Genomic DNA, 22,650 nt, shown 5'->3' with positions numbered 1-22,650 from the left:
GGCTTCACAGTTTCAAATTCTATTCTTACAGTTTTTAATTATTTAGCATCATTTGGATATCTCATAGTTGTGTTTCTCCTAAGTAGTTGGCTTACTTTTTATTCCAAACACTGAAAATCATATAAGACAAATTTCAGGAGGTTCATGAACCCACCTAAACTACATGAAAAATTTAAGTGTGTATCGTGAGATTTCTAAGATGAAATGATTTGTATTTTCCATCAGATTATTTAAGTGGACCAAGACCCAGAAAAGGTTAGGAGTCATTGAAACACAGATGGGGTGTAGAGATACACTTATATAATGGGTGAGTCCCTCCGTACCTCCTTCTCTGGATACTGCCTTCTCCAAGGGCCTGGAATGGCTGGTCTAAATGGATCTGAATTTCATGATCCCACCTTCATTCAGAGAAATGAGGGGCCTAGAGGTGGGCATCTAATCCAAGTCAGGTCGATAAATTTTCTCTCCAAAATATTTGCAAATGGGACAACGAGAGGCTAGGCTCATTTGCTATAAGAAGACAAACATAAGGCTGCAAAGCCCCAGTCCTAGTGCCATTTTATGAGGTCAGCTGTAAGGTGAATAAATGGAAGAGAGATGGAAACAGTAAGAATGGAAAGAAGAGACACAAGGTGACCACCTGGAAATAAAGAAAGTGACCTCCATTTTTACCCTTTAGTGTTCTAGTCCTCCTCAGACCCAGGTGCTTCCGAGTTCCTGTTCTTAGATTTTTTGAGAATTATGTTCTTAAACAAACCCTCCCTCTATTTTCTTGACCTAATTTGAGTTCTTGTTGACAAGGACAGAGATGTGGCAAAACAAGCTCCCTTAAAAATACCGCTACACAAAATAGAGTCAAATTGGACTTCCAGACATGCATTACCTGATCAACATCCCTCCTCACTTCATCTTATTTTTCTTTTAGATTTTCTGTGTAATGCATTATATTTTGTCTCCATACATTGCCTTAAAACCTTGTGGGAACAAGGCAGGGTGTGTATAGGTAAGTAAGTAAATAAATTAAATATGTGATGGTATTGTCTCTTCCCAGAACCAATTCAGAGTTAAGGCCAAAAGCCTTAATCTGGAAACTTAGAAATGTAGGAAGCCTTAAAGAGAATACAGATGCCCTTTGATTTACAATGGGGTTACTTTCTGATAAGCCCATTGCAAACTGAAAACATTTTTAAGTTGAAAATACATCTATACTGTACACCTAACCTACCGAATACCATAGTTTAGCCTAGCCTAGCTCAAACATGCTCACAACACTTAATTAGGCTACAATTGAGCAAAATCATCTGGCAACACAGTACAATGTAGAGTATCTGTTGTTTAACCTCATGATTGCTGGGCTGGCTGGGAGCGGCAGCTTGCTGCCACTGCCCAGCATCCTAAGAGAGTAGCATTCTTCTGAATGTGCATCACTTTGGCACCATTGTAAAGTTAAAAACCATAAGTCAAACCATCGTAAATCAGGGACATCTGTAATTTTACATTGATCATCAATTGGTGATGACTCCTAAGGGCTGCAGATAAATGTCCACAGTTCTCAGACCAGCAGTCAAGACTCTCTGTGATTTGACCCAATTCACTTTTTCAATTTTTCAGTAAAAGATGTCACATACGCTGCAGTGTGGTCACATTAAAAACTCATACCCCATATTTATCAGCTTTCTCTTGCTCATACTGCTTCCTTCTACTTGAAATGCTCTTCTTTTAGCAAAAGATCTTTGAAATTTATCCATCCTTCCTATTTTGATGCGAATGCTACTTCTTTCATGCATCAGTGCCTAGTATCTTTCTCCTTTCTCCACTGCTATCTCCTCCTTAACCCCAGATTATCAGAAAACATCTCTTCTTTCTCTGAACTCCCAAAGCATCTGCTGTTTTCTGCTACTCACTACTTTTAACTTGCGTCTTATTTGTTCATGTATGTGAATCCCCCACTAAACTCTGAACTTGAACAATCAGTCTTCTCATGCCCCAGGAACCTATGTGGCTAATACACAGTGAGAGATGAACACTTGTATAAGGGAATGTTGAATGGTGCTTCTCTTGTCTAGAGAATTGTGTTGAGCCTTATATTTGAGGACAGTGAATTGCAAGTGCCTATTTATTGTGAAGAGAGAATGTCACCATATCTCCATAGTACCTAGCAAGAGAGATCCATATTGGTTATTTAACTATAAGCATGCTTGTTCCTGCCTAATTTGCTGCATGCTGTCTGTATAAGAGGAAAACTCATGGAGATTATCAAGCAATTCTTTAAAGGCAATTGTTAGGAGCAATGTAAACTGTGGCTTTCTTCTCAGCATCACTACAACCCCATGAGGGGAAGTCATAAGAGCCAATGTTAGAGAGACTGGAAGTGGTTTTAAGAGAGGATATTGGCCTTGCTCACTCCCCTTCATGGTAATAGCAGAGGGAAAGGGCAGGCAGCAGTGAGAGCAAGCTACTTATTTACTGTCTGGTAGGTTAAGTAGAAGCCATGGAAATTAGCCTTGATAGATAGGCTACAGCTAGCTATCCTGGAAGGAGTTTATCCATGTGGCAGCCTGCTGGGGTTGGAGGGCCCAGCAGTAGAAAAGGGCTTCATGTATGTACCACTAGGAGGCAGCTGCAGAAAGGAATCCTGAGAAGTCAGAGGGAGAGAGCACCACTATGTCAGGGTGTGGTCCAGTCCACACCTGTCCACAGGGAAGCTCTGATGATTTCACCAATGAACCCCGTGCCTATTGCCTAAATGTAGGTGCCTGCCATATTTGAGGGCATTTGACAGGAGAGCACTACATACTCCTACTTAAGTAAAAAGTCCTTTGCCTAGATTTTCTTCTAGGATTTTTATAGTCTTGGGTTTTACACTTAAGTCTTTAATCCAACTTGAGTTAATTTTTGTGTAAGGTGTAAGGAAGGGGTCCAGTTTCAATTTTTTGCATATAGCTAGCCAGTTCTCCCAGCACCACTTATTAAATGGGGAATCCTTTCCCCATTGTTTGTTTTTGTCAGGTTTGTCAAAGATCAGATGGTTGTACGTGTGCAGTCTTATTTCTGAGTTCTCTGTTCTGTTCCATTGGTCTCTGTGTCTGGTTTTGTGTCAGTACCATGCTGTTTTGGTTACTGTTGCTTTGTAGTATATTTTGAAGTCAGGTAGCATGATACCTCCAGCTTTGTTCTTTTTGCTTAGGATTGTCTTGGCTATTCATGCTCTTTTTTTTGTTGTTGTTCCATATGAATTTTAAAATAGTTTCTTCTAATTCTGTGAAGAATATTAATGGTAGTTTAATGGGAATAGTATTGAATCTATAAATTACTTTGGGCAGTATGGCCATTTTCATTATATTGATTCTTTCTATCCATGAGCATGGAGTGTTTTTCCATTTGCTCCTCAGCAAACTAATGCAAGAACAGAAAACCAAGCACAGCATATTCTCACTTATAAGTGGAGCCGAACAGTGGGAACACATGGACACATGGTGGGGGACAAAACACACTGGGGCCTGTTGGGAAGGGCAAGGAGGAAGGAGAGCATCAGGAAGAATAGCTAATGGATGCTGGGCTTAATATCTAGGTGATGGGTTGATCTGTGCCGCAAACCACCATGGCACATGTTTACCTATGTAACAAACCTGCACATCCTGCACATCCTGCACGTGTACCCTGGAACTTAAAATTTGCAGCAGAAAAAAAAGAACATAAAAATAAGTCCTTTGCTCTTGTTGCTCTTCTTCCCCAGAAACAGGGGTGAAGAGTAGGTGACTCAAAGGATGTGAAGAAGAGACCATGGCCTTCTTGTCTACTGCTTGCCCCAAGCCCATAGTTCAGGCTTGATGTAAGGGAAGAAAAGCTTTGAATTCGATGAAAATGTGAAATAATAATTATAATACCTAGATTTTTCATGTCTAAGGATAAGATATCTTAATACTTAGACTTGACCAGGAAATGATCAGCCTGTGGGATGAGTAAGCTTGCAGAGACGGGAAAACAATAGGATGTTTGCAGGTAGAGGGTAAAAAACGAACTAACAAACATAGCTGATTTCTGCCTCTACTCTCTTCTTCACCAGTCTCCCTGATTTTACCTCATTTACTAGCTACAATTTGTTGAGTAATAATTAAAGCACCGTCATTCTGATAGAATGTTATGTGTCTGGTCTATCATCACCCTTCTGAGGTTTTTTTTCTCCTCGTGGTAATCATGGTCCCACTATGAGTCATCTCAGCACTCCCATAGAGCCCACTCTGAGAGGCGAGACTGAGTTTCCCAGGGCTACCAACTGGCATGAGTCTCAACAGGCTGTGGGAAAGAGTTAAGCGGCCCCACTACCACATAACTAATGTCATGGAATTAAGTGTGCAAAAGCTCCAAATAACTTGCTCAGTGTCATATAGCAAGTCTGAGGCAAGACTAGAACTAGGAAGACCATCCATGCTTTTGGATTTCTAATGACACTGGTCTATGTGTACACATTCTAATGCTCTTCAAGTGCTCAGAAAGCTAGTCAGTCTTCTCAAAAGAGGAAAAGGAGGAGATATGATTCTCATTGTAATGAGTGCTCAGTGTGTCCTGTGCTGTGATGCACACTCTACCAGCATCATTGTATCTGATCCTCACAAATCTATGAGGACAGTTAGCCAGAGGTCACGGAAACAGGCCACGATAGCCATGGCCTTCACCTCCATGCTGCTGCCTGAAAGCTTGGTTCTTGAAACCTCTTGGTGTTTTTTTCTCTCTTTAGCATCATTCACAAATAAGTCATGCAAATTGCTTAAAATATCCAACACTGTAGAAGCAATTTCATTGATGCAAAATTATTCAGTCATATGAATATTAATAACATCTAGACAAATAATGAGCTATGAATAGACATTTCAACCCTAAGAATCAAAATTGATATTTTAGTGCTTATATCTCTGATACTGATAAATTTGGTCACTGGGTTGATACATAAAACATATCAGTTTTATGTATTAAGATGCTACATGAAATTCTCAAGGTTATTAATATCCTGCATTGCCTGATGTTTTATCTGTTATTTTTCATAACATGCCTATTGTTGAGCAAGGAAAAAGAGATGACAGTGCCATTCTTTTTCCTTGCTCTCTGGTGAGGCAGTCACCTTTCTCACTTATTAAGAGTTAGCATCAAGCCCTGAGTTCCTTGACAGGAAATACTTTATCAGTGTCATGTCAAAGGAAGGAAATGAGCAATAGCTGCTGTTGGAAGCCACACCTTGCTTTTGGAGAATTTTACTAAAATAAAATGTTAGCATTTGTTCTCACACATCAAATACCTAGCAAAAATCTGGTTTCACGTCAATGTGAAGCATAGCTGAATAATGGAAAATGACCTTTGGGTTTTAAAAAATTCCCTTTCTAGAGTTTGTATTCATTTTTCTATGCACAAGACATAAAACTACAAAGAAGTTGGACTACATTGACAATTTTTTGTGACTAAGACCTATTTGTTATCAGAATGTTTTAATGCCAAGTCTTGGGATTTCAACTCTCAACTTACTCCCAATATCACTTTTAAAAAATTCGTAAATAATGAGGTTTTAGAAATAAGGATGCCTCTTTCTCAAAAGTTCCTTTTTGTGTGACTGTTTCTAGAATTTCATAGATAAATATTAAACAATATAGTTTTCTTTGCTAAAGAGCTTACTTGTTAAACAGACCATCAAAGTAATGGCTACATCTTGCACGAGATACTGGTAATTTCCAAAGAGTTGTAGTTGCTGAAAAAGAAACAAAAGCAAATATAAATATGGCATGTGCCATCATAGCCTTTTTATTATTCCCTACACTCTTTTCAAGTCGTTAGGAGGCAGCTGTTACTTTTTTCCCCTCTTCAGGAAGAAAATGACTTACCTAAAATTATTAGCATCTCATTGTACAGAATGAGGCCAGGCGACTGTTTTCCCTGCATTTAACCTACTTCATATTAGCGACAGAAGTCAATTATTTGAGAACCACCCTCCTATTGGGTGCATTAATTACCTGACAGCTCACTTTGGGAGGCCGAGACAGGCGGATCACGAGGTCAGGAGATCAAGACCATCCTGGCTAACATGGTGAAACTCCATCTCTACTAAAAAATACAAAAAACTAGCTGGGCAAGGTGGCAGGCACCAGTAGTCCCAGCTACTCGGGAGGCTGAGGCAGGAGAATGGCATAAACCCGGGAGGTGGAGCTTGCAGTGAGCTGGGATCCGGCCACTGCACTCCAGTCTGGGCGACAGAGCGAGACTCCGTCTCAAAAAAAAAAACCCAAAAATTACCTGACAGCTGCAGTCTCAGCCTAGGCAGTTGAATTCTCAACATAAGATATTAAAGCCTGAATGTTCCCTTAGAAATGTTATACTTAAAATTTGAAGTGAAGGCGCAATTCATTCAATAGACGTTGCTCTCCATCCTCACCCTTGGTATGAGTTTACAGCATAGGTCTCTTGGAGTCCATTCACTTTCACAAACTGAACTAAGGCTCCTACCCCAAGTAAGCCCATTGCAGAACTCAATCTGGTACATCCGCCTTTTAAGGTTTGTGTAGACAGAACTTCTTTCAAGTTCACATTATAGAGTTGAAGTATTTAGAGATGAAAGTCAAACCATGACTCTCTAGGAAGGTGCCTTGCAATATCTCTTGCAGCCAGCTCTGTTTATCTGTTTCATATCTGTTGACTAAGCACTAGACTATAAACTGATTCTGAGCACATTATAGACCAGATTTATGCACATGGAAAGTATTGCTGGCTTCTCAGACAGTGAATCCAAGTCCCAGAAGGTACCAGGTTAAGATTCTTCTGCGACACTCTTATTTAGGTCTAGACCACTAGAATGAATGGCTGCAGAGTGGACTATGGTTTCTCCGTCCATCCATGGAGGCTTTGAGAAGGAATTTCTGCTGTCACATGTTTGAAAGGCTGCCATTGGTTCCTCAGTGTCCCTGTCAACCTCCAATTCTTCCTCTGTCGTCTTTACTTTTCTTTCTCATATCCTTTCCTCTTCTTTTCACCTGAGAGTGGTAAAATTATACATTCAGAATGAGATGGAGCAGAAGAAATTTCCAACCACACCTTTAGTTTTTCTTCTAGGAGAAGCTTTCATGAAACTACGGAGGGCTCTGAAAAATCAGCTACCCAGAAGCAGGTTTTGGTCAAAGGCAAGACCTAATTTGTTTTTTGGATGGAGGAAGAACTTGAATCCAGGTTTTCTGACTCCCAGTCCAGTTCTTGTTTCTTCCCACCAGGCTGCCTTTGAGCCCTGTGTGTGTGATCCTTGCAAGCAATAGTCCACTGGATGGTACAATCTTGTGGTCCTCTTATTCACTTCTCAAACCTCCCAGGAAAGCAACAGAATAATCCCTCCTGAAGTGTTCCTTGAGCCTGTTGGATCATTTTACTGTAGTACAAGCTATGATTGGACTAATGAAGATTATTTTTAGCCTATACATAGTTCTTCCGTACAGCTAATTAATTTTTAAATGGCTATTATCATCATTTAATTTTGAGTCTTTTTTAGTTTCAAAGAATTTCTGATTCTTTACTAATGATATCCCTGACTGTATAAATTCTAAGTGCCTTCAGGAATAAGGGTCCATTGTGAAAGGTCTTCAGCATTCTAGTCCTTCAAAAGCAAATTCAACAACTTCTCTTCCTTTTTATCTCTTCTTAGCTTTTTGTTGAAAATATTCCACAATTGGAGACTCATCCATTTCCTGCTGAATTATATTTAGGCTGCTCTGAAGCTCTCTTCATACTCCAAAAGAAGAAACAGGGGTTTGGAGAGGTCAAGAGTCTCAGGTTATCAAGAGAAAAACAAAACGCTAGAAAACTCATCTATATCTACTTATTTCTAGTTCCACATTTCATGCACAGTTATACCAGGTTCCTAAGTTTGCAGACACCTATTTTGAGAAGTGTCATTTACTTATAAAACATTAAATCTTGTGTAGGAGCTATACCCTGAATAATAAATTAGGGACATAAATGCAATTAGAACTGAGACGAAATGATTTGGTTCATACCCAATAGAGCAGTAATGCACTGATAAACTGGATTATGCCATACATGGTCAAGTATTTAAATACTCCAAAGGAGGAAACCAGAGCAGCTCGGCCTTCTCTGTTTAAAAAGAAATAAAAATAAAAATTGGTTATATGTGATAGATGTCTCCCAACTTCTTTTATATTTAAAAGGAGTTATATTTTTAGTAGCCTGTTGACATACATTCACTTAATCATGAATTCATCCTCTTATTTAACCACTCATTCATTCATTCTCTCCTTCAATCATTACCTTACTCATCGGTTCATTTACTTTTTATTTAGGGCTTATGAAGTACCAGCATTATGCTAACAGTCATAGAGGATATAAAATGAATCAGGCACACTCCTCGTTTTCAACAAGATTTCAGTGAAGTGAGAAGATTACTATGTGTATTATAAACACAATACAACATTATGATAAGGTGCAAAATGTCAACTATTGACTTCCTTGTGACTCATTACATCTTAACAATACATGCTTCCTGGGAATTGCACTGTGTGTGCTTTAGAGGTCCTTGCAGACACAAAGCTAAAGGATAGGTGCTTTGACATTCTAGGAAGTGTGAATGTGACTCTAATATTTGAGATGAAATGGGTAACGTTGGCTTTGATATTGCAGGAAGACCCCAGGGTAATAATCTGAGTGGGTCATAAAGATCAAGAGATCAAGATGACAGTAAAAAAATGCAACTTAAAAAGTAGATATTTCTCCTTTAAAAAAATTCAGTCTTAGCTGTTAATGCAGTACCAGGTTTTCTGAATGATGGATTATGACAGGTTAAAAGAAAACAACGTGAGGTAGCAGCACGTGATGCCAGAGTGGGACCTCAGCAAACCAGCTCTCCTTCAAGCCTCCTCTGGTCAGGGCAGAAGCAATCCACATGGGATGTGACCCACATCCACTTCATTTCTAGTCCCCAGTAACATGGACACCTGCTCTGCTCAAAGATGTGGTCAACGGAACAGGGACATGAAAAGAAGAACCTAAAAGCCAAACTACTAACCACTTTGTCTCAGGCAAAATGAGAAGGCAAGGGTGGGAGAGAAGCCAGGATATGTTGGGAAGATATTTTCTACCAAGCTGTGAGGTGCTGTCGTTTGTTTTCAACACCGAGGATGGAGCAGAAGACAAGCTGAGAAGGGGCAAGCATGTGAAGTATGGATCGTTTTCTCAAGTCTGATATAAACATTGTGATTTCATTGTTTTTTTTCCTGCAATTATGCATAGTTCCAGGAAAATTAAGACACCCAGATTCAAAGGAAAATACAAGAAACCATTCTAAGTAAAGGATAAATGAGCCTCCAAAATTACTGCTATTCCTAATGACTGTAAATTGTAAGTAGCTCATGCATTTATCTGTGCATTCTACAAACATTCACTGAATGCTCTGATGTACCCAGCATGGTGCTAGGCATAATGGTTGATACAAAAATGACTAAGACACAGTCTTTGCCCTAAAGGACTTGAACTATAGCAACAACTAAATCATGTTTCAAAAGACAAAGATGAAAATCCGTGGATTTGAACCTGTGCATCTAAAAGTGTATCTCATTGCCTCTCCGCAGTGCTTTCTCAGGAGTAGGTATGCATCAAGGATAGAAAAAGTAAAACGAGCCTAACAGAGCTAAACCATATCTAATTTTTATGAATCTATGAAATATAAAAGCAAGGAGTTTCTACCCTGGAGTCTTACTGAGCCATCTGCCACTGGAGAAATTTTACATCCTGACTTGTATTCCGTAATAGTATACTGCACTCATAAATACACTGGGCCACATGCATGAGGAGGAGCATCTGAAGTTCAAATGCCACTGCATGTTGAATGAATCAAGTAGGCACTTTGCACTACTATCCAGGAGCTCAAACTCCCTGCAAGGCCTCCACATCTGGTTCTCTAGCTTAACCACCGCAATTCCCATCGAAAAGTCTTCTAGCCCAGTTGCACCAACTGGCCCCTGCATTCTCCAGTTACAACACTGTGTCTAAACGTGGCTGCCGCATTTTCCCCACCTGGAATTCCTTCCCACCTCCTTTCTGTTTGCATAAGTCTTACCCATTTTTCAAGTTGCAACTCCCCTACTGAAACCTTCCCTCCTGGCTTGAGTTCTCACACTCAACTGCCAGAACATTTGCTGTATTGTTTGGACATTAATTGATTTCAAGAAAATGTATTGAGCACCTCCCATGCATCAGACATTGTGTATATATATATATATAAAATTGTGTGTGTGTGTATAAAACATGCCTGATGCATGAGAGACACTCAATAAGTAATGTATATATTTGTGTGTATGTGTGTGTGTATATATGTATGTATATTACACATATACATATGTGTAATGTTGGCTTTGATATTTCGGGAAGACCCTAGGGTAATAATCTGAGTGGGCCATAAAGATCAAGAGATCAAGATGACAGTAAATTATATATAAGTATGTATATTACACATATACATACTATATATATACACACACACATGCACACACACAATTTTTGCTGGAATGTAAATTCTCCAGGGGCAAGACTCTCTCATTCTTTACATTTCCAAGCACATTTGTAAAGAGCTCCATGAGTTGTATTGATGATGAAAAGCATAAAATAAGGCGAGGGTTCTGAGTACTATCATTGTGTAGTCACCATGACACAAACCAAGGTTAAGACACTAGAGATACAATAAGCAGCACTATTCACAATAGCAAAGACTTGGAATCAACCCAAATGTCCATCAGTGACAGATTGGATTAAGAAAATGTGGCACATATACACCATGGAATACTATGCAGTCATAAAAAAGGATGAGTTTGTGTCCTTTGTAGGGACATGGATGCAGCTGGAAACCATCATTCTTAGCAAACTATCACAAGAACAGAAAACCAAACACCGCATGTTCTCACTCATAGGTGGGAACTGAACAATGAGATCACTTGGACTCAGGAAGGGGAACATCACACACCGGGGCCTATCATGGGGAGGGGGGAGGGGGGAGGGATTGCATTGGGAGTTATACCTGATGTAAATGACGAGTTGATGGGTGTAGCACACCAACATGGCACAAGTATACATACGTAACAAACCTGCACGTTATGCACATGAACCCTACAACTTAAAGTATAATAATAATAAATTAAAAATAATAATAATAAATAAATAAAGTTAAAAAAAAAAAAAGACACTAGAGATAGTAAGCAAAGTGCTTAGAGAGACTCTGCAAAATAAATCAGCAAAATATAATGCTCGTTTGGTTATGGGTGAAGAAGAGGAAGGAGTTAAATGTACTCTAAGGGTCTGAACCTCAGTGGCAGACTCTAAGGAGTAAATTGTTCTTAGAAGCAGGGAAAGTGGGGGTTGGGAAGAGGAGCTGCTTTGGAGGCAGGGGAAGTGATCATGTTTGAGGGTGTGAAAGGACACAGGTACAGACACCCAGCGTTCAGGGTGTTGTGTAAAGCTGTCTCGCTGATATGCAGCCAGCCAAGGGCATGGAATTTTAGACCTGCTACCTTTAGGTCCGTGATTCCTGCCAGTGACCTGTTTATTCTGATGTACCAAAGGACATGCTGGGAAACTTCATAGTTGTCTTTTTTGTATGAATCTCAAAATCCGGCAATGGCTTTCAGATCACTGCCTAGGAAAATGCCCAGAAATTAACCCTAAGTGCTATAGGAAACAATAGAGAAATCAGATTTATGAATAAACATAAAACTGGGTGTTTTGTTCTTAACTACATTTAAAATATTAGTAGACATGAGATCAGAAATGAGAGTGGAGTGGAGGTGAGGGAAGCATACTGTGAAAATGAATGTCTCTTATGCTTTCCTGTGTGAGTCCATTTTTACACTGCCGTAAAGATTACTACCTAAGACAGGGTAATTTATAAACAAAAGAGGTTTAATTGGCTCACAATTCCACATGGCTGGGGAAGCCTCAGGAAACTTACAATGATGGCGGAAGGTGAAGGAGAAGTGGGCACCTTCTTCACAAGAGAACAAGAGAGAGAAAGCACGGAGGGGAAACTGCCACTTTAAAAATCATCACATCTCATGAGGACTCCCTCACTATCATGAGAACATCATTGGGGAAACTGCCCCCATGATCCAGTCACCTCCCACCAGGCACCAGGTTGGGAACCACAACCCTAGATGAGATTTGGGTGGGGACACAAAGCCAACCATATCACTTCCCCTTCCCTGACACTGTCAATCAACTGTAACATCTTTTATGTAAACTATATTGGATATTTGCTAATTTGCATTTTGGAGACATGTAATAGTATTTAGGGAAGCTATCTAATGAAGTATTTTCTTTCTGTTTCCTCATCCATTCAAAATTCCTGAGAATTTGGATGTCACAGGAAGCATCCAACATACCAAATAGGGGAGAGAAAAAGTAAGAAATACGATTAGTTTTAAAACATCAAGTCAAGCTTTCAACTGTTTACATGATACCCACCTATCCTTTAAGGCTCAGCAAAAGTCACTTTTCTGTGGCTTTTACCAGCACTCCTGAGTAACACCAATGTCCCCCTTCATTAGTTCTCCAATAGCACTTCACCCATACCTCTGTTGCAGCATTTATCACTTTAGGTTGTAGTTGAATTCTGTCTGTCTCCAGAGCCAGACAATGGGCCCTCTGATTGTAGGGGTGGAAGAGGAAAAAATGACTTACCTGATGAGATGAGGCACACACTTGATGTTGGCTGTTTTAGAGGTAAAAGGGGATGCCACAGATGCTTCCTGCTCTGACAATGAAATGCCTGCATGAGCCACTTTCAAAGCCTGGAATGATAAGCCCATGTCTCACCCATGACTTTTCAGGCTAGGCTTTACCTCTCAAAACACCAAGAGACTGTTCTTCACCTCGTGAAGGTATAACACTATACTCTTTCATGTTTGGGTCTCTGTTTATGCTGTCCCTCCACCTGGAGTGCCCTCTCTCCCCTGATCCACAAAGTCACTAACTAAACAATGACCCAGAGGTAGAAAAGTGGTGTGTGTACATGCATGCGTGTGTGCACGTGAGCGTGTGCGTACAAGGGCCCTGCCTGTGGGGAGTATAGATGTGAAAAGGAGATGGAAGCCCTCATTCAAAATGTCAGTTAAAAAGATGACAAAATTTGGATGGACGTTGGTTGGGGACCTTCACCATTTCAGTTCTTGTACCTGGTGGGAATCTCCTTGAACAAAGGTGAAAGATAGAATCCCCACCTTTTCCTAGTCCGATCCTACAAGAATTGTGCAGGCATAAAATGAACTTTTATATATCTGTAGTTCCATAGAACTACAGGGTACCTGGCACCATAAGCAGTACATACTACATTCATGTTTAATAAATATTAGGACATTTTCTTCTTCCTCTTTTATCTCTATTTCGTATCTCTATTATATACTTTAGGACCATCTACTTTATGTTAGGGTTAGTTTTATTCATGATTCTTTCTTCATCAGACAATGAACTCTTTAGGAGGCAGAGACTATGTCCCTTTTAGCATTTGATTTTTTTTGTTTTATTCTAAACTCCACATAATTAATGTGAAAGGATACACATCCTAGATTTGAAAGAACAGACTAAAAATTAGCTTTTTCTCATGAAACATAAAGCAAAAAACATCTTAATAAATCTCTAACTATAAACATAGTTTTCACAGAAATTTGGAAATAATATTTAAGAGAGAAATAAAACAAATACCAAGATCTTAAATCTCTAATAAGCTTTGGAAATACAAAGAAATCTTCCTCACTTCTTGTCCCATAAATCAGCTACTGAAATATTTGCTTATGTACATAATCTTGAAGGTAGATTATTTGTTTCCTTCATGTCTTTAAAACTCAGAATATAAAACATTCACTGCCCTTCTACTGCATATGAAAAATAATTTGCTGAGAATCATTTTATTTAGCTTTTTCAATAGCATAAAAATACTAAATAGTTTGGTCTAGGATTTTACTGAGTGAAAGAGTTCTGGATGAAGGAAACTTTTAAAAACTAACCACAGAATGAAAGTTTGGCAGGAATAAATATAATTTACATATAATTCAAAACTTTAATCATCAGCTTCAAACTTTTTTTCACTGAGTCTTTATCAGTTGCGTAACCTTGAGGGGGGAAAAGAAATCACATCCCTGAGAAATCATTTCATTACTGATAACAGGAAAGATTGAAAGCAGCTAGACTTGTAAAGTTCCATCTTTGGAACCTGAAATATAGGAATCTAAGTAGCCTTCCTTTGTGTTTATTATTCTAGGAGTTTCCAGAAAGCATCGGAAGTGTCTCATCTCCCTTTACTCCCCTCCACTTCCAACCCACACTCAGGTAGAGGTGGATGTAAACAGCAAAATAATCAAATGGTTGCTGGTGGAAGGATGAGAGACAAACCCCAGGAGAGCCTGTGGTCCTCCAGAGGGATATTAGTGAGCGGCTTGCCTGAGCAAAAGCCATTTCTACTCACCCCACAATCGTTAGCTCCATCTCCACACATGCCCACATAATAACTGCAGGAGACAGGAGAAGAAGGATTAGTAGGTAAGAAAAATGAACAGCTCACTTGAATATTTTCCATAACTAAGTCACATGTGATTTGTGTGTATGTGTGTGTCCCCTGAACACACCTGGAATCAGGCTGAAGAAAAATGGTTTGGAGAGACATATTCCCAGAGGGAAAAGGCCGTTGCATTATTTAAGTTGCTTCAACCAATCACATTGAAATGGTAGTGATATAAGCAAGGACGTCGGCAAAACAGTGATCACACACTTTAAAAGAAGTCCTGCTTGATGATACGCACCAAGCCCAAGCTTAAGAGTGTGCACTCATGAGCAGAGCGCTTCCCACACAACCTAACACAGAGATCATAATCCAATCCAGTTGCATTTTAGTCGCTGACTACTGTTGGGTATTTACAGTTCAGATACCAGGATGAGAAATTTCAAAAATAGTTTAATAGATATAAGTAGAGACATATGCTCATATTTTTGATGCATCTCAGGTGAAAATGAGATATGTTTTCCATCTGTATCAGTTTGGTGTGCAAGCATAATACAAACAGAAGAGTGAAAATTAATATGGCTACCAAAGAAAAGGAGTTTCTGATGTAAGACACACCTGCCTTCTATTATAATACATTGTAAGTATTGATAAATGACAATAAAGACTTAGCTGCATTTTTCTAAAAACAGAATTATAAAATCAATGAGAAAAAATAGTTTTCTTAGAATTTCCTCATTATTAGTTAATGCGTAAGAAATAACCACTTTTATAGGTCAAAAATAGTTAAATGTGACTGGGCACAGTGGCTCACACCTGTAATCCCAGCACTTTGGGAGGCTGAGGTGGGTGGATCTCGAGGTCAGGAGTTTGAGACCAGCCTGGCCAACATGGTGAAACCCCATTTCTACTAAAGATCGAAAAAATTAGCTAGGCATGGTGGCATCTATAATCCCAGCTACTTGGGAGGCTGAGGCAGGAGGATTGTTTGAACTCAGGAAGTAGAGGCTGCTGTGAGCCAATATTGCACCATTGCACTCCAGCCTGGGCAAAAAAGCAGGACTCTATCTCAAAAAAAAAAAAAAAAGTCAAATGTAGGCATACCCCTATGGTTCAATCCAATATTGGGTTGTGTAGATGAAAATAATCATGCTATATATGTTCATGTCATGACTACCCACAATTGTTGAAAAATGGCTCCTTTTTTCAGGCTTAAAGCACACATCTAGCCTCTATATCACATATCACATCAGGAATCTTACATCTTTTAGTGTTCCCTGAATTCAGAAAGAGAATGCAGACAGCCTTATGCACATTGCCAATGACAAAGGCATGAGGAGGAAGATTGGGATGTTAAGAAGACCGCTCATTCTGAGACAGTATGTGTCTTCCTGAATTGATTTTTTAAGGGGAATATGGCTTTTCAAAATTAGGCATTTTAGTTGGCAAAATTTCTCAGGCATTTGAAAAAGGTAAAATTACTTTCTTCAGCAATATCATGTAATAATCATGTGAATGAAATAGTCATTTTACTTACCCAGCCTCAGGCATTCTGGAAGTTAATAGGCAGTTTTTGAGACTTCCCTATGGGTAACAAAATCTAACAGTACAACGCTGTCTCCTGATTTCACCAACTACTGACCAGCCATCATCTAAAGATTCACTACCCTATGTTCCTTTTCACTTCCTAGACTCTGCAGCCCCAAACTGTTACATTCCCAGCAAGCAATAGGTAGATCTGGTCTCAAGAAGTACCATTTCACTATAACGTAACTTGGTCATCTTTATTTTTGAAGGGGGTAATAAAGAACTTTCTCTTGACTTTCCCTACTGGGGCCAGATAAAGAGAAAATGCTATTTCATCTCTTGCTAAGAGGACCAGAAATTATTCACTTATCTTCTAATGGACCAACTTAAAATAATTCCAGGGTATAACTCACCTACTTCCCCATTTTTCTGATTCTAAGCTATACAACCTGCCTCACTATTTCTGCTACATCCAAACAGGGGAGGGTTCCTCTAAGATACATGCCTTATGAACCACAGAACAAATGCTGTCTGGGATAGGCAACTTCTAATGACCCTCAGTGATCCCCAGCTCCTGGCATCCATGCCCTGTGTAATCCACTCCCCTGGAAGTGGGCTGGATGTAGTGACTTGCTCCTAAGGAAGGGATGCAGCAAAGGTGGTAAGATGTCACTTCTGCGACTGGTATATAAATAAACAGCAACAACTGTCTTGTGTGCTCTCTCTGTCTCTGGTTCTTCTTGCTTGCTTACTCTTTTAAAAGTCAGCTGTCACACCATGAACTTCCTTATGAAATGGTCCCTGTCACAAGGAAGTGAGGTTGGCTTCTGTCCGCTAGCCAGTGAAAAACTGAGGTTCGGTCCAATCGCTCAGGAGGCACTGAGCCTTCAACAACATGTGAGTGAGGCTGGTGAGAGATTTTTTCCCCTCAAGCACTGATTGGCTGTAGTCATGGCCAAGACCTGGTTACATCTCCTAGAGATATCCTGAGCCAGAAGACTCAGCTAAGCCACACCTGAATTTTTTTTTTAATCCTCTTTTTTTAACTTTTATTTTAGGTTTGGGGAACATGTGCAGGTTTGTTATACGAGGGAACTCATGTCACGGAGGTTTGTTTTACAGATTATTTCATCACCCAGGAATTAAGCCCAGTACGCAGTAGTTATTTTTTCTGCTCCTCTCCCTCTTCCCACCCTCTACTCTCAAGTAGACCCCAGTATCTGTGTTTTTCTTCTTTGTGTCTATGTGTTCTCATCATTTAGCTTCCACTTATAAGTGAGAACACATAGTATTTGATTTTCTGTTCCTGCTTGAGTTTGCTAAATATAATAGCCTCCATTTCCATCTGTGTTCCTGCAAAAGTCATACACTCATTCATTTTTATGGCTGCACTGTATTCCATGGTGTATACGTACCGCATTTTCTTTATCCAATCTGTCATTGGTGGGCATTTATGTTGATTCTCATGTTTTTGCTATTGTGAATAGTGCTGCAATGAACAGTCATGTGCATGTGTCTCTATAGTAGAATGATTTATATTTCTCTGGGTATATACCCAGCATTGGGATTGCTGGTTCAAATGGTAGTTCTGTTTTAGCTCTTTGAGGAATTGCCATACTGCTTTCTACAATGGTTGAACTAATTTACACTCCCACTGATAGTGTGTAAGTGTTCCCTTTTCTCTGCAATCTTGCCAACATTTGTTATTTGTGACTTTTTAATAATAGCCATTCTGACCCACACCTGAATTATTACCCATAGGTAGCAATAGTTAATGAGCATACTTGTCTTTCATGCCATGACACCTACTTTAATTTCTGAAATTCTTCAATAAGGCTTGATTTCTGCCCAGGAGACATTCTTGCAAAAACTGTTCCATTCACCAGAATCTAAAAAGAAAAAAGAACCATTGCAATATGATTGGGAAGAAGAAAACTTTTAAAAATAAAAGAACAGCCCTGAAAAATCACTCCTGGTTACTAATTTAATACAGCATTGGATGGTATGTCATTAGACCAATACCAGGAAGGGAAATAAGGAGATTTAAAGCTTTAATATTGAAATTTCACTTAAAGTCCTCCATCACAACTCCATTACTTTTTTTCCTAGACCATTTTTCCAAGATGGGGTGACCACTAATCAATAATACTATAGTAACTAAGAAGCAGCAGAGCATATGGAATAAAAATGCTTGAGGAAACACAGTTCTTTCCTAATAGACACCATCTCCATAATCATAGCATAGACAGAGGAAAGGCTGGAAGCTGAGAAACAAGGCTCTCTTCTCAGCTGTGCCAGCTAGCTGTGCACACCTTAGACAAGCAAATTAACCTCTCTGAGTCTCAGCTTTCCCTGAACTGAACTAAGAGCTTCTAGAAGCATTTGGGGTCTAGATTCTGGGGTCTTTGACTGCTAGGATGACAGAATTTTTAAGACACTGCTAACAGATAGTTGCTGCCCTCCCCTTGTGCTCCATTAATCTCCCACATATTGACAGTGCAACCCTGCGCAGCACTATTTTAAAACAGGACACACAGAGGACAAGATAACAAATGACTCTGAAAATAAACCATGGGGCCTTTGTCTCCTCTTGCTGTAATTTAAGAATCCAGACAGGAAGGGGAATAGAGCTTAGCCTGACACGAGCTGGTAGGTTTCAGAGAGAAACTGGCCCTCAAAACAAGCAGCGTGTCTGGAACTCTGCCGTTCTCCTGGGTGGGAAGGGAAAGGAGGAGGAAGGCTGAACTGGCCACAGGGGTGAGAGAAAGTACCAGAACTCAAACTTGGAATGGGAGGCCGTGGGTCTGCCTGGGGCCAGGAAGGCATAAAAAGGGCCAGAAGACTCTCTCAGGGACAGTACTCCTTTGGGGGTGTTTATTCTCTAATTGTGAGGCAACCTCAGTGATCACTGTTTTCAATACTCTCCTCCTCCTTTCGCACTCGCTAATTTGAGGAGCAAAACAAAACACTTCATTTCTTCAGTACTTACTTTTGGAAGCAAGCTGGTGAAATGCTCAAATATCACTTGGTATGATTTCCCACTCATTGCAAAATGGTAACAGCTTCCTCTTTCCCCACGAGGGGTTGAACTGTTTCCAGTGTACACGCAGGTTTCCTAAAATCAAAAGGGCATCATTTCTACATTGACTCTTAAGGAGTGTCTCTGCTTTCCTATGCTTTATTGAAGGAAGAGTTTTCATGTTGCCTAACAGTGTGAAGGTCAGCAACAAAATAAGGTGTAATTTGCCTACAGCACTTCCACCCATAGGAAGAAAACACTCTAAACATTCCCCCCAAGATTACGTAAACATATGATACTTTGACAGTACGCTACTCTGGGTCCTGTCTTGGGAGATAATATGCATGATGTCAGTCTACTGAAGAAATCTAACTATTGCTAGGTCCCAATTAGTTATTACAAGGAAGAATAGGAAAATTCTTCCCTCTTCTTCTTTCTCCTCGTCATGCAACCTTATATTTTCTAAGATCTCTTACCATTCACTTATTCAAAAATCACTCTCATTGTCTTCACTGTAAAGTAGGCACTCTTTCTTCAGTGCCTAACTCCTTTTAGGACCCAGCCTCTGACCTTTGTTATGATCCTACCTCAACAGGTAACCCTTTCTATCATGGTTCCCTACATTCTCTTCCATACTCTACATCCCACTGCACCAGGAGTAATCCTTTTCCAAAACCCTTTCCCTCCTACCTTTCACTTGTCACGATATTTCTCTGGCTTGATTCTAGCCCTACCTGGCTCTCAGTTAGGGAGAAAGCATCTGATGAATGCCTGTGCATTCATTATATCAATAATCAATCATGGTTTTTCATGCAACATTTCTCAGGGAGCCTTCCGTTTGTGTTTAGGACTCTAAATTCAAATATTGCAGGAGGTGAGAAAATGTTATTCATCAGATGACTTCATCTCAGGGAAAGCATTGTATTTGAAGGAAAAAAAAATTTGCTATGCTGAACTGGGAGGCAAGATGACACACCCCTCCCTTTCTATCCCCAGTTGCAAAATAACCAACAAAAGACATGTTCTAAAGCATCCCTCCTGAGACAGGAGCAGGAATTCCTTTCGCTTGAACTGGGAATGTGGGGAGAGGAAGTGTGGTGGAGGGACCCAGGGAGGAGGAAGGCCTGAAACTGTGATACAATTTCTCCTGGTGGGAACCAAAATGTCAGTAGAGGCATTCAATTCATGAAAGTAGTGTTAGCGGACTCTCAGTTAAATTCACAAAGGGCCTGGGTTACAGCATGCAGTGAAATTCAGGCAGCATGCACTGATATAGAAGCAAATAGGTTCACAAGGAAATAAGCACCAGAAATCTGCTGGGAGCAGAGAGAGAGCTGTCATCTTTCACAGCCCATGCAATTAGAGGTTGAAGCAAGTTAACCCACCTCTTCCCAGGGTAGGGGCAGGGCCATTCTGTATAGCTGTGCAGTTTGTGTACTGCACAAAGACTCCGGACTGCACAGAGACCCACTCTATACTTAACAATCCGAAAGGCTGGTTAGCCTGGAGGAAGGCAGCATTTTTGTAATTCATCACCTGTAGGGCCATATCTTTGAATTCACACAAAAGCATGGGTGTTACCGTTAGTGATGGAATGTGAGGCTACAGCCCGTTGTCGTCATATGAAAAAGCTATTCTGTCACAAGAGCATAGGGAGATTTCTATCTAGAGAAGCCCAGCCTCTGTTAGCTTCATGTCATAGGTATAGTACAATCCAAATGCCCATGGATCTGCGTGGAATCAAATAGGCCTAAGTCTGCTTTCCTCCTCTGCAACTCACCAGTTTTTGTATTGGGCAAGCTAACTGTTCTGAGCCTCAGTTTTCTCATTTGTAAAATTAATGGTCTGCCCAATTGCATAGGGTTATTTTAATGAGCACGTGGAAAATATGAGTGTAAATCAGTAGTTCTCAGCCATGACTGCACACTGGAATCGCTGGGAAAAGCACCCGATGCTAGCTCCCACCCCAGGGGTTCTGATTTAATTGGTGCAGCCTGCACTGGAAGCTTAGAAACTTCCCCAGGTGATTTTCACAGGCAACCAGAGCTGATGGAAATGCTTTGCAAACTGTCAAACTCTGGACAGATGTGAGGGATTATTACTGAGATGACTCCTGGAGTTGAGAGAAGGCTGAGCAGTGCCAGGATTGTATTCCATCAGTCTAGGCCCACGGAGGGGCCTTCTAACATTTGCTCACTGTCTTCCCAGGTCCAGTCTCTTGGTTCTCCACCAGCTGCCAGGTCACAGAGGCAGGAACAAATTCTTCTGGTTCATTGGCTTCAACAATGATCACTTGGCTGCCTGGAGGGATCATTTCAGAATTCTTTGCAACAGTAATGGCTGTTTGAAGGTTGTCACCTAGAAGACAAAGAAACTTTGCTTTCTGTATGTACAAACCTCCCCTCAGCAACAGGAACTGAGGTCGCCCTTTTCCACTCTGCTTAGTGTTCTTTGGGGGCATTTACTGCTTTCTGCTTTATTTTATCTTCCTCTCTGCTGTAGACTGCCCCTCATGGGCAAACACTATATTCCCATCTCCCTCTCACAACATTCAGCGTCATATCCTGTCCATGTGTATTTCAAAACCTGTGTGAATTAATAAAGAAATACTTAAGCATTTATGACTAATCCTCAGAAGTCAGACTGCTCTTAGTGGCAAATATAGTATGATCTCAGCCTGATAGCATAAAACCATACACGGGGTCTGGAAATCAACTAAGCAAAGAGCACACAGGGTCAGGCTGTGCTTGGATTTGATGATTATACACCGTGCCTGGCCCTACTGCCCTAGAGGACCATCAACCAGAGGCTCAATCCTCTGTGCAGAGGGATCATTGGGTTTCTTGATGAGAACACACCCATTCTTGCTCATTTACTGTGAGCCTAGAGGCACTGCACAGATCCTGGCTAGGAGGGGCAGTCATTAGACAAAGAGAATGAGATACGGTCCCTACCTCCAAAGCTTCTGGTCCTGTCAGGGCAGCTGTACATGTTATCAGGTAAGGGACTACAGGGTAACAAATTCAACAACAAAACATTTTTCTCCGTCTCTGACACATGAACTCAGCTCACACATCTTGTTCTTATGCCTGGAATACAATCAACTTGCCAGGCACCTAGAAACAAATATATACCTGTAATCATCACAGTCCTGATACGGGCCTCGCTCAGTTCCTTCAAGACTGGTTTGGTTTCTTTTTTCAAACGATTCTCCATGATGAGAAGTCCCAGAAATGTTAACTCTGACTCCACTTTTTCTCTTTGTATCCAGGAGAAAATCAATATTAAAGTGTATCTATGTACGCTCAGTAGTTCAATTTATTTCTTCTTTTAAAAATTTCCTTATAAGTCTTATTTATGTAATACAGGCACATTTTAAAAATCAAAACAAACTTAAAAGCTTATAATGAAAACCAACAGTCTGTGTCTCCACACCATCTCACCCCTCTCCTTCCTAGAGGCAACCACTTCTAAATCTGTTTTTTCCAGTTTCCTACTTTATTTTTAAAAACAATGTGCTTATCTTCCAACTCTTCTGTTGGTTTTTAAATATGTTAATCCAATATACTTTAGTTTTTAATTT

The 22,650-nt window shown here is 40.2% G+C and overlaps 1 protein-coding gene across 1 annotated transcript in view; it reads right to left on the bottom strand.

The window, feature by feature from the left end:
- Positions 1 to 22,650, bottom strand: part of ATP13A5 (ATPase type 13A5) — a 115,311-nt gene that overhangs the window by 18,911 nt on the left and 73,750 nt on the right. The window contains exons 18-25 of the mRNA XM_011981337.1: positions 22,202 to 22,326; positions 21,265 to 21,425; positions 19,038 to 19,163; positions 17,858 to 17,937; positions 14,489 to 14,531; positions 12,709 to 12,818; positions 8,025 to 8,121; positions 5,665 to 5,737 (exon numbers count right to left, since the gene is read on the bottom strand). Of these exons, the coding sequence (XP_011836727.1) occupies positions 5,665 to 5,737; positions 8,025 to 8,121; positions 12,709 to 12,818; positions 14,489 to 14,531; positions 17,858 to 17,937; positions 19,038 to 19,163; positions 21,265 to 21,425; positions 22,202 to 22,326 (815 nt within the window). The remainder of the gene's footprint in view (positions 1 to 5,664; positions 5,738 to 8,024; positions 8,122 to 12,708; positions 12,819 to 14,488; positions 14,532 to 17,857; positions 17,938 to 19,037; positions 19,164 to 21,264; positions 21,426 to 22,201; positions 22,327 to 22,650) is intronic.

This window comes from Mandrillus leucophaeus, unplaced genomic scaffold, assembly GCF_000951045.1.
Source record: "Mandrillus leucophaeus isolate KB7577 unplaced genomic scaffold, Mleu.le_1.0 Scaffold224, whole genome shotgun sequence".
Classification (NCBI taxonomy): domain Eukaryota; kingdom Metazoa; phylum Chordata; class Mammalia; order Primates; family Cercopithecidae; genus Mandrillus; species Mandrillus leucophaeus.
The sequence above is the reverse complement of the archived record's forward strand: the minus strand, read 5'-3'. Positions and strand labels throughout refer to the sequence as shown.